We start from the raw sequence: 16,378 nt of genomic DNA, 5'->3' as shown, positions 1-16,378 counted from the left end.
CTCATAACACCTGTGCTAACGTATCGCAGTGCTGGGCGGCCCGATAAAGACCAGACCCCCCCCCAATCCACACACAACACGCAGCTCAACCTCACAAGCAGCGTTAGCAGGGTCTGTGATTTCTTACCATGTAAAGACAAGGCCATTTCAAGTTTACCATGTTTCGTATTAACATATGTATATATAAGTATATATACATATGTATGTGTATGTATACACACACACACACACACACACACACACACACACACACACTTTTAAGTAATGTATTCATATTCAAAGGGAAGATAATGCACACATACAGATGCACACACACAACTCACATCACAAATATCCAAACAGGAATTCAAACAAGGCCAGACAACAAGCCGTCACCATAGTTTCACTCTATAAACATCAACTGCAGCCACAGCACTCTAAAAATGAAATAAAAATGATGAAACCACAGCTTTTGTTAGTTGTACAAAATACAAATTAAGTTAAATTCAGCACATAGAAAAAAGAAAGTTGTTGCTTATTGTTCAAGTTGTGACCTGGAAAGATGTCAGGTTTTGACCTCATTACAATGGAGCTTCTGAAGGTCACAGAAAGGAATTCAGGCACTTTCCAAAGGTGGGGTTTGTGGTGAAGGAGGCGGGGCTTGTGTTGAGGGCGGGGCTTATGTCAAAAGTGACTGGGCTTATGATGAAGGGGGTGGGGCTTGTGTGGAAGGGGGTGGGGCTTTGAGGGACTGTTACTCGATTGTGATGGACTCCAGTTCCTTTGTCTGATGGCTCTCCTCCTCAGAGACATCTGGGGGGCTGCCACTGGCGACAGTCTTTGGCTCCTCTGACCCTGCCCCCTCTTCCTCATCTTCCTCTTCCTCCTCCTTGTCAGTCAGCGGACCCAAAGGGAAGGTGTTTTCACAGTTCTGGGTAGAGGAGGAGACCTGGGAGATGACTGGCATCTGGACAGCAGCGTTCCCTTCGAAGCTCTGACCCACCAGCTCGTACTGCCCTAGAGCCTCCTCCTGCACCTGGCTCAGGTAGTCGGGCAGGAGGAAGTCACTGCACACCCACAGGAGGAGAGAGAAACCAGAGAGAGAGCATGGATCAGTACACCTTCTCCAACATACTGCAAGCACCCATACACACTCACACAGCTTAACACACAGAGCTCACTGTGACCACCCTAAAAACACAGCTAAACGCACTGCGCTTCCAGCAAGGTGGCGGGAGTTTGAAATAAATGGATCTGGTCTGTCATGTATGCTCAAGTTTTAATCAGAGCTCAATTTCACTGTCTGTTTTCATCTGGTCTGAAGGAATTCTGGGATCTTAATCTCAAAATATTACCCTGACTGAGGAATTCAGGGGTGAAGGGTCAGAGAGGTAAACACGGAGTTAATGTTCCCAGACGTCCCCCCAAAGTTCCCTCTGCTCTGTGCCGGAGACGGTTCGGCTTCTTCCAAACTAGACTGCCCAGGAAGTTTCCATACCATGTAATGGTCTCAGGCTTAGACTGTGAGCTTATAAAAGTCTCTATGTTAACGGTCCATTTGAGTCCTACCACCTTGTGCGGGCTTGAGTTGATTAAGAAGTGGAAAAGTCCAGAATATAAAACTATATTTCTGTTTTATGTAGAATTAGATTAAGTGCTGTGAGCAATGCACTTGAAGGCTTGCCAAAGTGTTTAAAGACAGGAGAAAATCAACATGGAAAGTAAGAAGAAGAAAAAAAACAGTAATGACAAGCACTGGTCCTCAAGCTAAAGCAAACGTGGGCAACATTAATTACATTATTGCCTACTCTGCGAAGCATTCTAAACACAACCTGACAGGCAGGCAGCCTTGTCTAAAATAGAAAAAGTAATCTTAATGCTCAATTACCCTCAATTAACATGCAATTACTCAATTGCCTCGGCTAAAATCTGATATGGTTTTAATGGTGATGAGATGAGTGTTCCAGGCGTGTGGGGAGGCCCAGCGGCTCAGCGGGTCAGGCTAACCCCCGCGCTCACAACCGCCCCACAGCAGCTAACGCATGTGCTCACACCCGCGCTCACACCCACCCCACAGCAGCTAACGCATGTGCTCACACCCGCCCCACAGCAGCTAACGTATGCGCTCTCCCCCGCGCTCTCCCCCGCACTCTCCCCCGCGCTCACCCCCGCGCTCACCCCCGCGCTCACACCCGCCCCACAGCAGCTAACGCGTGCAACTGAGGCTGTGCTGCCACCTTAGGGACACGCCACGGAGACTTAGCAAGCGGGGGGGGGGGGGGAATGGGCTGTACCATCTCAGCTTTACCACGGGGTGCTGCAAAAAAAGTACGGACTATGGCATCTGGCACACCTCTCTGCTCCTGAACGCCACTCCCCCAGACATCAGCCGGAGGAAAGAATATTCTCTGAGAGCCAAAATATGGTGTGGAAATATTTAAGTACGGTGCTACCTATAAATTCATCATTTTTTCCACATATCTGGTAAATACTGCAGCGTATAAAATAAAGGGGGCTTCAGGAGCCTAGCACCACGCACAGACACCTGTGCAGGGGGACAGAGCTGTGTGGAGCACAGTGCAGCAGACCGGTCTGCATGCCCAGGGGAATTATGGGAGCGTTAAACACAGCAGCTAACACGCCACTGATTCCGATGGGGTTACTGTTTTATGTGATGAAGTGAAGTTGAATGAAGTTCCCCGTTGGCCCAGGTGGGGTTTGGGGTTTGGGGTTTGGGGTTTAACGGGGGTGGGGGGGGCGGGGTTGGGGGATGGTGAGGGAGGTGACAGGCATTCTGGAGTGGATAGATATGTGCGCACACAGGGCTGTGTGTGAACCCCCTCACAGAGGCAGGGGTGACACAGTCACACACATACCGCACCACTGTGAGAAATGTCCCTGTGAAATCATCCCTGCAATACCTCTCCCGGAAATTAACCCCTAGACTGTAATACTGCTGATCTCAGAACAGCTACCCATCTGCTTTTAAACAGGAAGCAACCAGCAGCCAGTGGGAGTTACGAGTGATTTTAATCCCAATTTTAATCACAGAAATTGCTTTCTCTGTATCTTTAGTGGAATTAGCCAGATTAACATTAAAATCCTTTGACAGAAAAATTCCACATATATTTTCCTGACCTTTTCTCTCTATACTGTAAATGCTATTTCTGTGCAGGCCATAGAAATCTTAATTTTCATTTCACTTATGTGCAGCAGTGCTATGGCTGTTGAAAACCTCCATCAGGGAAAAATGCAGCTGACTATATGATAACAAACACAGTCAGTGCAGTAACAGACACATTCTGGCACAAAGTGAATGAAGCGTGTTCTGTTCTGTGTTCTGTTTCATGCCAACATTTCAGAGATGCTGGTGTCTGAAGGGGAGTGCTGGTGTCATGTAGTGTGATCAGTGGTTACTGTCTATGAAGGGTCCATAAAGAGCTACATAAAGCCTTCACAGGCACTACAGAACACTCTCATGACTAGTCAGTGCAGTGCAGGGTATGTAAGTCCCCTGAGTGTTGGGTAGTGTAACTCCCCTGAGTGTTGGGTAGTGTAACTCCCCTGAGTGTTGGGTGCGGGCTGTGTGGGTATTTCTGTGTGCAGTAACTCCCCTGAGTGTTGGGTGCGGGGTGTGTGGGTATTTCTGTGTGCAGTAACTCCCCTGAGTGTTGGGTGCGGGGTGTGTGGGTAGTTGTCCTCACCTGCTCTGGAAGTAGTTTGCTAGCTCGGACGCCTCATGGTTCAGACTCCTCAGGTGTACGATTAAATTGCCAGAGTTGGTAAACATGGCTCCGCACGTTTTGCACTCGTAAATCCGCGGCTTGCGGATTATGTGGCGGGACACCCTCATGTGGTGCTTATATTCACCGAAGGAAGTGAAAGTGGCGCTACAGATCTGGCACCGGAAACAGCGTTTACCTTCGTGCTTCAGACGGTGCATCTTTAGCGAGTAGGCCCTTGTGAACTTTTTCCCACAGCGATCACATTGGAAGGGCTTAATGCCTGCGGCAGAGGAACAGCAAAGATTACAGGGCAAAGTACACAACACAACACAAAATACAACACAAAACACAAAACAATGCAAATCACTCAACACAAAATAAACAACAGTGCACAGCCAATAAAAACACACATATTCAGAAGACTTCAATCAACACAATCAGAGTGATCAGTCAAATGGAGAAAACAGGGTGAAGAAAAGGGTTGAAGAACGACCAATAAAGAGCAGGGTCTGTCAATCGATCAGTGATTATACCTGACGTCATTAAAAACACACCCTGTGACACGCAGGTCACGGTGTATCCAGGCTCTCATGCTGCATGTTTGAAAGTGCTTTATTGTTGCTCTGTTTGTGTAAGTGCACTCTGACAGCAGCTGCACACATGAAGCACCACCTCCTTCTCCTCCTCAAAATGCCGTGGGCTAACAGTTCCACCAGCTCTCCAGCTAGCTGGAGTGATCTCTAGTACTAGTACCACTAGCAGCAATAATAATAACTATAACAATAATAAAGAGTCCCTGGGCCTCCTGACTGTCCTGTGTGAGACAGGAGCTGCACCGCACGCATCGTATGAAACATGCTTCTGAATGCGGGATTAAGGAGCACAGAGTGGAGTGAAATGAACTTGGCCCAGCAGCGGTGTTTCCATGAATGCGGTGCCTGAGGAGCATAGAAACAGGGTCTCGCCGTGAGCCGGTTATTTACGGCCCTCATAAACCTGCCCTGACGGAAAGATTAAGTCCAAACTTTTTTTTCCAATAAAAAATATATATATAAAAATATTTCTGTGGCTCATTCCAGAAGCAAAGCAGAAGCAGATAAAATGTATGTGACATATATACACACTGGAGCAGATAAAGTATATGTGAGATATATACACACTGGAGGAGATAAAGTATATGTGAGATATATCCACACTGGAGCAGATAAAGTATATGTGAGATATATACACACTGGAGGAGATAAAGTATATGTGAGATACATACACACTGGAGCAGATAAAGTATATGTGACATATATACACACTGGAGGAGATAAAGTATATGTGAGATATATCCACACTGGAGGAGATAAAGTATATGTGACATATATACACACTGGAGCAGATAAAGTATATGTGAGATATATCCACACTGGAGCAGATAAAGTATATGTGAGATATATACACACTGGAGGAGATAAAGTATATGTGAGATATATACACACTGGAGCAGATAAAGTATATGTGACATATATACACACTGGAGCAGATAAAGTATATGTGAGATATATACACACTGGAGCAGATAAAGTATATGTGAGATATATCCACACTGGAGCAGATAAAGTATATGAGCGATATATGTACTAGAGCAGATAAAGTATATGAAATATATATACACACTGGAGCAGATAAAGTAAATGAGAGATATATACACACTGGAGCAGATACAGGAGATGGTCGGGGATCAGGCTAGAAGGGTATATGGTGAGGCACAGCAGACATTAAACAGACAAAGCTCTCTGTTCTGCCTCCACATTTGAAGCCAGGCTAACCAATCACAGCTCGCTTAGCTGTACAGTAACCAATCACCAGCCTGGAGCTGTGCTTCAGAGAGAGCACACAGACCAACAAGCAGGAGCACATGAAGGGTCCTCCAGCAGCACTCCAGCACCAACTCTGAAGCTCAGGATTGGCTGGGGCCCTCCTGCACGGCCGTATCTGGGGCTTAGGATTGGCTGGGGCCCTCCTGCACGGCCGTATCTGGGGCTTAGGATTGGCTATGGCCCTCCTGCACGGCCGTATCTGGGGCTTAGGATTGGCTGGGGCCCTCCTGCACGGCCGTATCTGGGGCTTAGGATTGGCTGGGGCCCTCCTGCACGGCCGTATCTGGGGCTTAGGATTGGCTATGGCCCTCCTGCACGGCCGTATCTGGGGCTTAGGACTGGCTGGGGCCCTCCTGCATGGCCGTATCTAGGGCTTAGGATTGGCTGGAGCCCTCCTGCACGGCCGTATCTAGGATTTAGGATTGGCTGGGGCCCTCCTGCACGGCCATATCTGGGGCTTAGGATTGGCTGTGGCCCTCTTGCACGGCCGTGTCCGGGGTTTAGGATTGGCTGGGGCCCTCCTGCACGGCCGTATTTGGGCCTTAGGATTGGCTGTGGCCCTCTTGCATCATAGTGAGGACCACCAGAGCATCTGCTCATTAACGCCGAGCACACACGTGGAGCAGGGCTTTACAGGGTGCTATTTCTGTACTGGAGACGGGACACGCCCGCTGCCCTGGGGTCAGCACCCCTCGTCTGTTAACAGAGGCCCCCAAAACTGTGCTTGCCCTTGCAGCCAGAGCCCCCCCGTCATGCAGAAGGTAGCATTGTGCAAGATCAGCCAGCATGTCATTATGTTTTTGGGGGGTTGGGGGGTGGTGGGGGGTGCAGCAGGGAGCTGTGTGCTATGAGCTCGCGCGTGTGCGTGCACCAGACCCAGCCCTCTGAAAGCCACAGACGCACACGCGCTACCAGACATCATGCTCTCCGGTATGCACTGCAGGCCTGTCCTCTCAGCCATGACTCACTGATTAAAATCTCATTCCTTCCATTAATTACAGCTCAGCTTTGACCAAAACATAAAGGACTAACATATGGACTAATGTAAATACAGGTCACCCTGAAGGTATTTTCCAGACAGAGATCTACAGTGCATTTCCCTGTTGCTAGCACAGGGCTAATGTCTGTGCTATGATACACAGTATATTTCCCCGTGGCTAGTGCAGGGATAATGCCTACACTATGATATACAGCATGTTTCTATGGCCGGTGCTAACGAGCGGGTGGGGTGCTCACCTGAGTGGATAAGCATGTGCTGTTTCAGGTTCTGGATGCGGGTGAACCGCACTCCGCAGGTGGGGCACTGAAAGGGCTTGTCGGGTCCGTTCGTCCCCAGTCGGGCCAAGGGGCTGATGTACAGGTGGTACGGGTACTGAACGCTCTCTAACCTGAAAAACGACACCAAGGCAGGGTTACGCTCCGTTACAAATACACTCAGCAAAAAAAACACACAGCCATGATGTCAGAGTGTGAAAACTATTTAAAGCATGGTCTCTGACTCATGTCTCTGAGCGGAAGGCCTGTCTGGGTTTTACTCTGGAGTTCCACATGTGATCCAGGCATGCGGTTGTGGGCTGTCCTACATATACAGCACAAACACCGGTTTACTGAAGCAGTCTGTACCAGCTAACCCAGGCCTCTCCCCATTTACCATGCTACATACATGTTTATTCCATTACTCTGTTTCCTATGGAGGAGCCAGGGAAACGCTGGCATCTTCATCACAGAGACAGAGAATGGAAGTAAACTGGGCTGTAGAGATGTCAGGTTCCCTCAGCTTTCTGTGAGCTCCTTCATCTTTCTGCGAGCTTCCTCAGGTTTCTGTGAGCTCCCCCGGCTTTCTGTGAGCTCCCCCGGCTTTCTGTGAGCTCCCTCGGCTTTCTGTGAGCTTCCTGAGACAGGAATGATCTGATCGGATCTGACCCCATAAACGCCTTACCTTTCATCCTCCTCCGCCTGGCCCCCCGGGTTCGAAGTGCCCTGCATGGAGGGCAGCCCTTCTGCCACCCCCTCATCCACGGAGCCTAAGCAAAGAGACAACATCATGTTTCCATGAGCTGTGGAGCTGTGTTGTGCTGTGGAGCTGTGCTGTGTTGTTGAGCTGTGCTGTGTTGTGGAGCTGTGCTGTGCTGTGGAGCTGTGCTGTGTTGTGGAGCTGTGCTGTGTTGTGGAGCTGTGCTGTGTTGTGGAGCTGTGCTGTGCTGTGGAGCTGTGCTGTGCTGTGGAGCTGTGCTGTGTTGTGGAGCTGTGTTGTGGAGCTGTGCTGTGTTGTGGAGCTGTGTTGTGGAGCTGTGCTGTGGAGCTGTGCTCTGCCGCATCACAGGGGCCCACCAGCGTGCTGAGATCCTGCTGTTCTTACACTCTCACACTGTTATCCTTGGCTGGTGCTGCCAGCATAAAGTTAAATGGCTCTTTAAACTAGGCTGAAGTGAAACCTCCAAAAATGAGTAAAAATTTATCATTAAAATACTTCATTAATAGCACAAATACCATTTATTTTTATTAAAGGTCTTGGCAGAGCAGCCAGCTGCCATTTTAAACCTGGCTTCATTAATTAACTGAATTTTCCTAAAGTTTCACCCGGAGCCGCCGCAGGGAGCAGGCCGCTCCTGCACGGGTGTGAGGGTACCAGGGGTGGGGGCGCACCGATAGAGGAGGACTGTGGGCTGATCAGGAGCTCCTCCTGGGGGGGGTCGCTGCCGGGGACGGTCTGCTGGTCGCTCAGGGAGCTCTGGCAGCCGCTGACGGTCTGCGACGCCTCCTCCTGCACCTCCTCATCGCTCAGACGTTCCACCTTCACCTGCACATCCTCTTCCGTCGCCAGAGAGCCATCCGAGGGGCCCGGCGCCGGCAGGTCAGGGGCCTTGGCCTTGTCGCTGTGGTAACGGCGGTCCACGCCGAACGGGAAGGTCCAGGGGAAGGCGAGCGAGGAGTCGCCGGGCTGCGCCGGGGCTTCTGGGAAGGAGGGGGAGGGGTTGGGGGCAGGCGCGCTACACTTCAGCGGGCTCTCGGGGGACGTGGCGAGGAAGGCCTTGCGCTTGCGGCGGGATTCACGGCTCGGTTCGTGGCACACGGGCAGCGCCCGCTCCACCACACTGCACTCCGACGACACGGGCGACAGGCTGCCCTCCTGCAGGGTCAGAGTGCAGGCCGCGCCGCTGTCTGGGCCCGGCTCCGCCCGCCTGTCCTGGGCCACGCCCCCTGCACTCCACAGGATGCTGGACTTCATGAATTCCGAGCAGGTGCTGGCCACAGCAAACATCTGCATGTAGCTGGCGGCGGCCAGCACATCGATGATGTTCTCGGTGTTGATGGACAGCGTGGCGGTGTAGGCATAGTCCAGCAGCGGCCTGAAGCCGCTCACCGTCACGTGGTGCAGGTCCAGCACCACCTGGTCCTGCTGCTCCGGCCGGCCCAGCAGCTGGGCCCGGAAGAAGTCGCTGCAGCAGACGAGCACCACCCGGTGCGCCAGGAAGACCTGGTCCTGCACGCGGATGGTGACGTCGCAGAGCTGGCCCTCCCTCCGCAGAGCGTTCAGCTTCTGCAGCAGCTCCTGGCTGTGGCCGGGCGAGCTGTGCGTGAAGGTTTTCACTCCCATCTCACCGTCCGGGTCCCCCGCTCCGGAAGGTAATCAGGCACACCTGGAAAAAAATAAATATATGTGTTCTGATACTTCTGTTTCTGCATTTATATCAAGTCTCAGAACAAGGGACAGCCCTCCTTCCTGTGTATTTCACATCACATCCTACCGCTCACTGATCAGGAAATTCTCATTTTGCCCAGGGAAGATCTCTGATTCACTTGGCACACGATGTTATTTCAGTAAAGACTGTTTTTTTTTGTGCTTATCAAACCGGGCGTCTTCTAAAAGCCAAACATGCTGAGGACAGCCGCGGACACTGAGGACAGCCGCTGACACACTGGAGGAGAGCTACGCATTAAAAAGGGAAGATCAGCTCCACAGGCACGATGGTGCAACACTCTGTGACAATGAGGAACTGAAGGAGTGTCTTATGTCTTATTAGCAGTGTGACACTCATATGAACAGCACAGACAGACAGGGGACACATGACAGCACCATGCTGACAGGGGAGACACTTAGGCCCACTGACTGCAGGCCTGAGGTCCTTCAGCTGGACCCTGAGTCAGAACAAAAAAACCACACACTCACGCGCGCACACACGCACACGCACGCACACGCACACACACACACACACACACACACACACACACATGCACACACGCACGCACGCACACACACACACACACACACACACACACACACACACACACACACGAGTAAACACACACAAACCACTCTTTCTCAGAAACGTGCTTTCACAGTTTGCTACGCGCCAAATCAAACTGTCACGTAACGTCTGCAGTTTATCCGTCCATCACAAGCACTGCATCTCACTGCTTACAGCCTTCGGGTTTGTGGCGTTTCTCCCTAAAATAGACGGGAACTGTCACAGCGTCCCTCCGTCCTCTGACAGAACTCAGAGCCTCGTCTCTGCAGGGACCTCCTGCCAGCAGGTAGCTGCGCTGCTGGTCTCTGCTCTGGGTTCAGGCTGCGCAGTGAAACTGTCTGACGTGATTTAAAAATAAAGGAGTAAAGTCACGCCAGCGACCACAGGCACTGTCTGGTTTTCCACAGTCGTGAGCCAGAAGCAATCTTCAGCTGTCCCTGCAGACATTTCGCTAATTAGCCATGTGCCTTTTCCATCGCTGCCTTCCGTGTTTCATTAGGTATTCACAGAAAATGTCAGTTGCCTGCAAATAATGCAACCTGACTCTCACAGGGACAGATGGACACCCCCTGCCTGCATCAGCTGGCGAGCTGGGCACAGCTTCAGCAAGAAAACCGCCATGAAATAGAAGGATTAAAAATTTACACCCCGATTATTTGCAGATAGCTATATTAATGTCTTCCTAATGTTATAAAAATCAGTCTGCGTTGAGCTCAATTAAAACATGCAGTCCGGCAGCAGTCTAGTCTTTTTACTGGTTTTGGTTCTAAAAACACTTCACTGTGGCTGTGGGCAGCTAATGATCACACCAGTGATCTCAGAAACAGTAAAAACCTCCCTCAGTTTAATGGGACAGTACTGACTTCATCAGATGCAGCTACATAGAGTGTGTATATAACCAATGAAAAGGCAAATACATCAGCAAAGCAAGACAGTAAGATTAAGTGCTGGTAACACAGAATGCAGAATAGAAATTGTATTGAACGCATTTACTTGTGCTTGCTTTCATTGCACTTGTATGATTTTTAATAATGAGACTTCTCTTCAGTAAGGTAGAGAAACATAAGAACAGAAAATTTGCAGGACAAAAAACCATGACATTTGTTCATGAGACAACAGAGTGTAGAAATAAATCTCTCATCATGCATTTTTGGATACCACATGTGCGAAGGCATTACATAAGGTTCACTCTTCATGTGACAGAAAAAAATAAATCGCAGATGAAATCTTTGGTGAAGTGACAGGCTTTGAAGCGTTCCTAAACGCTGTCATTTATTTATTTTCTTAAGCAGCGAGAGCCTGTAGAGTTCGGAGAGGAGAAAGTGGCGACACCATGCCAAGTTATGTAAGAATAATCAAAGCAGATGCATCCCGACTGAAGCCAGACTCATGCACAGTGCTCCACAGGACAGCCAGCAGCTGCTCCCTTCCACAGGAGACTTTCCATCCAGCACTGGAGGAGCTGCTAGGCTGTGGCGGGGCAGGCGCTAACGCTAACACAACGCTACAGCGAGCTCTACCTCAGGACGGAGTCACTCTGCATGGCCACACAACCAGCAACGCCCACTGAGTAACACACAGCCCACAATTTTACACAAAAAAAGAATGTGATATTCACTGTAAATTTAAAATTCCCAGCTGCTTCCAGGAGCAACTTACCAGGCTTTTCCTTTAGGGGTCACTGTTCTCGTTTCAGACAGTAAATGGGCACGTGGGGCCGTAAGGTACCGGGTTTGAAAACGATGAAGCCGCGCCTCTCGTTAGCGGAGCAGCAGTGCCTCCATGCGCTGGCACGCAGAGCCCTCTGTCTGTGTGTGGAAACGCAGCACCACGGTGGAACACTAGGGCAGTACTGAGCTCCACAGCCAGGAACCGAAACAACCTCCTCACACGTAAACACCTACACACCTCACAGGACAGGATATCCACACAACTGAGGCCCATCTGAAAAATTTCAATTTCTTTTGACTATGAGCTACATATTTTAATTTGTGAAAAAAGAATACATCGAATAGCATGATGTTGAGCCAGTGGTTTGAAAACATCGGGTTTGAAACTTAGATTGCGTGAACTTAGATTGTATAGTGACAGATAAACCACACAATGCTTAAAACTTGAAGCTGATAAACCAAATAACATTTCTAACCATTATTTACATCCCTGGCTAGAGACACAATGTGAGCTAGACATATAACGAATTAGATTATGCAATAAGTCTATCAAAAGACATGATTTATCCAATATGACTGAGACATCCTGTGCTTTTTGGGAAGGAAACATACACATTCCATCAAATCGCTAAAAGAAAAAAGATTCCACCATACTGGGAGCGGCTTCAGGCTGACTCCAGAAGTATTTTTACACACATTTATAAAGAATATCCAGTAAGCGTACCGAATTTTACAGGACTCAAAAATGTCACAATGAGTTATGCGACCCGGAGAAAAGAGGGAGAGGTGAGGGACCACTCCTGGGACTGGCTGTGATTTCAGCGTGTTGATAAAAAAGCCTTTTTCCTTTTAAAAGGTGTTATTGAATAACCAGACATGGCACCCAGCCACGGCTGCTTGGTGTGCACTCCGTGATGCTGAAGGGGATGGACAGGCTGTGTTTCAGCACAGAGGGGACTGTGCCGTGGTTTCTGCAGCCCCAGGTTAGCATCTGGGCGGGAGCTGAAGCACGCTACAGGCCTAAGGCTCCAGGGAGAGTGCACGGCACCTCCACGAGCCCTGGCTGGTCTGGGGTTAGGAGTAATTCCCCAGATCAGGGGATCTAACATTATGCACTGTTTAACAGCAGCAACAGAAGATAAGCACACACCTAAAGATCTCAGTCACTAGAATCAGTCACTATACAATTCACTCACTAAAAATTAAAAGTAAAATATTAGATATCATCTTCATCTTTAAATGCAGCTCAGCATTACCTGTTGGACCTTTTATTACAGTCAGGGTTTCAAGCATTATGGCATCATACCAACACATATGATAATCCTGCATATTCATGGGCATCATTTCAGCATAGGCAGTGTGCAGTTCCACTAATCCTTATAACATACGGATGTGATAATATTGTAATGTGTCCACTATCAGCCCATATACAGAGCATTTTGGCTGCACAGCACCTACTCTGTAGTGATCATCATGAACATGCGTTTGTCCCCCACAGTCTGGGTTAGCTAAAGGCTCCTTCACAGGTGCTGATTTAGAGAATGAGGGACCCGGGACCCCTGACCCCTGACCCCCCCCCCCCCCCCCCCCACATTTGATCATGTGATGCTGATGACCGGGGGAAATGTCAGCCTTACAACATTCCACACAAAAGCACAGAGCAAATAAAACTACCTCTGATGTTCTCTTCGAACATCAAAACTCTGGAGGGAAGCATCTCTACAATATGTGTTTGTGACAGATGTAAATGTCATTGAGAAAGCAGCCACAGGGCCAGCTCCCGGGCAGAGACAGCAGAGCAGCAGGCTGCAGCAGGGACACCCCCACTGCGGTGCCGCAGCAGGGACACCCCCTCTGCGGTGCCGCAGCGGGTTACAGCCCCGCAGTCACACTGCCAAAGCTGGCCAGTGGAAGCACCCTCTGCTCCTCAGCAAGACGAGGGGCTTCAGACAGCCAGGGCCCCTAGAACACTGCACAGACCACACAGCAAAGAGCCATCAACAGATTAATGAGACATACTCACACTGACACAGCACGTACACACACGAGCTTGAATACTCACGCATATATAAACATGATACAGAAGCCAATTCTAATTTCCCAGCAGTGGCGTCTCCCCCTGTCCGGTCTGAGCATGCTCAGTGCCTGTTGCTGCCTGCACACAGATTGGCTGTCACAGACCAATAAGCTGTCACTTCCTGCAGGCCTCTCTGCTCCACTGCCGGGGTTGGCTTAATTCCAGAGGAATGATCCATCTCTGGACACCCTGAGACACCCAGCCCTCACTCTGAGCCCCAGGATCTCTCTAGCGAGACGCCGAAGAGCAGACGAGCTGAGCCCGCCGGGTTCGTCTCGCGGGGTTCGTCTCGCGGGGTTCGTCTTGCAGAGTTCCTCTCGCCGGGCTCGTCCCCCCGGGCTCGTCCCCCCGGGCTCGTCTCGCCGGGCTCGTCCCCCCGGGCTCGTCCCCCCGGGCTCGTCCCCCCGGGCTCGTCCCCCCGGGTTCGTCTCGCTGGGCTCTGCTCCCTACGTTTCAGTGAGGCCACTCGTTTAATAGTCTCCTGTTTCACTGAGGAAATAACCCAGTGCGATGGACCTGGGCCAAATCCCGGGCTTTGGAGCAGAGTGAGCGCTATCCCCATGACAAGCTGGCCGGATAAGAGGCTGAATCACATTATAAAAGGTTAAGAAGAGCAGCTGATCCACACAGCACATGAGCTCCTGCTGAAATATAAACGTAAGCTGGTTACAGAGCGTGTAGCATCAGTGTGCACAGAGGAGCTTCTCTCCCTGACTCTCTCCATACAGCAGGGCCAGAGCTGCCATGCTCCATTTCCTGCCATGACTGCAGAAATCATTTACACATTAAAGACACGTACAATAAACACCTGCCCTGTTACTATCTGGCATTTATACGCCACTGAAAAGCAATGAAGAGCTACTCAGTTGCAGAAGACTCTCTGATGCAAGGTGTAACAGATGCACACATTAAGCTGGATGGACCAGAGCTGCAACTGCGGTTGCCTCTCAGCGCACCTGCAGGACTGACCGTGTGAGGACAGAGGCTCCGCCTCACACGCACAGACGCCCTGGCTAATAAAGCCAAACCTGCTGCTCTGAGGAGTTATGCCAAGCAGCAGAGCATGAGGGCATGACACAGGCAGCTTTTATATCCTGAAAAAAAAAACAACAAAAAAACACGCTCATTCCCCACAGGTACCCGCCAAAAAGTGCTGTGCTACAACAATGCAGGCCTATATCGAGAGCACGTATGGGTATGGCTTCTACCTGCATATTTACATTCATAAATAGGTCGACTTAAATAGATATTTCAAGATTACATACATTTAAAAAATGTAAATATACATTGTTCTACCAGAGCACTTTAGAAGTAATAATACCCCTGTAGTGAATAAAAGTTTTCTTGCAAATATAAAAGGTTGTACCACGGCATGTTTTTTTGTTTGTATTTGTCTTTATTAAAATTTACACAAATTATTGAGCTACCTGCCTATTCTGAGGAACGGTATACATAGTGGAAAGTCCAACTCAGGGTATTCTGTCAGAACAGCATGACATTGGTTTTAAAATGTCACTATTCCTCCAAGCAATCCTCCCTCCGTTCAACCTCTGTTCCAGAAACCTGTGCCCCTTGAGACGACAATGTCAGTTTGTCCAGGTAAGTTGTACACTGTTCAAAACACCAGCCTCTGCCAGGGTGCACACGCATGCTGTGCCAATGTGATTTGGCCAAACATCACCTACCACTGGGACAGTCAGCCGACACACAAGGCACACACACAGAACCCCCAAACAACTTCCATCAGTTTAAAAACAAAAAAACATGGCCAAAGAATTTCAGGAAAACGTTATTTTGCTAGTTCCTATGCACATTAGGGACAGCTACAGTTTCGCAGAGAGCTTTTGTTTGGGGGGGTGAGGGGGCGGGGGCTCGATGCTCCTTTCACTTTGTTTACAGTTTGCAGCGTGCGGACACAGTGGCCCTGCGCGCTCGGGCTCGCTGCTGCCAACGAGCCTGCGATCCAGCCAGCGTTTCTGAAAATGCACACATGTCGCCTCTTTAACCAGCCAGCAGCTAACTGCCGGTAACTACCGAGGCGTAAACATATAGGGCAATGATGGGTTAGCTGTCAAGAGAGCTTGCTAGATGTCTAAAATCGGACATGGCACCTTTACCTAGTTAGTAAGATAGATACCTCTTGTGATCAACAAAGTCTGACCTCTGTGTTAAGGTAACACAAGTATAATGGCGAGATATAGCCAGCTAGCTAACTAGCACAAGAAATTAAAGTTGACACTGGCAGTCAGATGCCAGCTAGTGACTTGATACACGCTTTCTCCCATGGTGGTTAAAACAAATTCATCTGACTGGCTACCCAGCTACTTAGCTAACGTTAGACATCCTAGCTAGCCAGCACAAGTTACTGCTCTGTCGTTAGCTAGCTCCGCTAGCGATCTAATAAACAGCATTTATCTGCATGCATTCTCCATGAATCAGTACTGCGTTCACCATCCAGCCCCTGCCTCTTCCTGGCATTTACCTGGCGCAGCAGACAGCGGGCTGATCCGGGCTGGTCCGGCCTGCTCGGAGCCTCGGGTTTGCGGAGCGGAGCGTGACCTGGGTAAACACACCGCAGCCAGGCATGCAGCGCAGGCGGAGTGTGTGGCAGGTAGGGGCAGCACGGCTGCACTCCGCGGCGGATTACAGTCCCATCGCTGGCCGCTGCACCGACGCTCCGGTACCGGCCCGTCGCGCGAGCTCTTCTGATGCTCCGATCGTCTGATCTCCGGTAGCGCGTGCGGAAGTTTACGGCAGGATCCCTTCCGCCTCGCGCCTTTGTCCCGGCCGCGTGAATATTCCCTGCACTTTA

General features: G+C 50.0%; 1 protein-coding gene across 2 annotated transcripts; it reads right to left on the bottom strand.

The window, feature by feature from the left end:
• Nucleotides 1-472: 472 nt before the first annotated feature.
• On the bottom strand, nt 473-16,378 carry LOC118782554 (zinc finger and BTB domain-containing protein 44-like). 2 transcript variants are annotated; one of them, XM_036535900.1, is made up of 6 exons: nt 16,049-16,378; nt 8,216-9,210; nt 7,509-7,593; nt 6,806-6,957; nt 3,684-3,984; nt 473-1,046 (listed from the first exon to the last, which is right to left on the bottom strand). In XM_036535900.1, exons 2-6 carry the CDS (start codon nt 9,165-9,167, stop codon nt 734-736), a joined length of 1,803 nt encoding a protein of 600 aa, XP_036391793.1. In that variant the 5' UTR covers nt 9,168-9,210; nt 16,049-16,378; the 3' UTR covers nt 473-733. The 2 variants fall into 2 exon arrangements, with proteins under 2 accessions (XP_036391793.1, XP_036391794.1); XM_036535901.1 differs by having other exon boundaries at nt 961-1,046; nt 3,901-3,984.

This window comes from Megalops cyprinoides, chromosome 9, assembly GCF_013368585.1.
Source record: "Megalops cyprinoides isolate fMegCyp1 chromosome 9, fMegCyp1.pri, whole genome shotgun sequence".
In the NCBI taxonomy this organism is placed as follows: Eukaryota; Metazoa; Chordata; class Actinopteri; order Elopiformes; family Megalopidae; genus Megalops; species Megalops cyprinoides.
Note: the sequence above shows the minus strand (reverse complement) of the source record. Positions and strands in the feature narration are given on the sequence as shown.

Bases quoted from the DNA above. Each gene is read 5' to 3' on its own strand.
- LOC118782554 (XM_036535900.1), bottom strand. From the start codon at position 9,167: ATGGGAGTGAAAACCTTCACGCACAGCTCGCCCGGCCACAGCCAGGAG. The intron at 6,958-7,508 runs GTAAGGCGTTTA...GTCGTTTTTCAG, and splicing joins CAGGCGGAGGAGGATGAAAG to GTTAGAGAGCGTTCAGTACC. The intron at 1,047-3,683 runs GTGAGGACAACT...GTGGGTGTGCAG, and splicing joins GCAAACTACTTCCAGAGCAG to TGACTTCCTCCTGCCCGACT.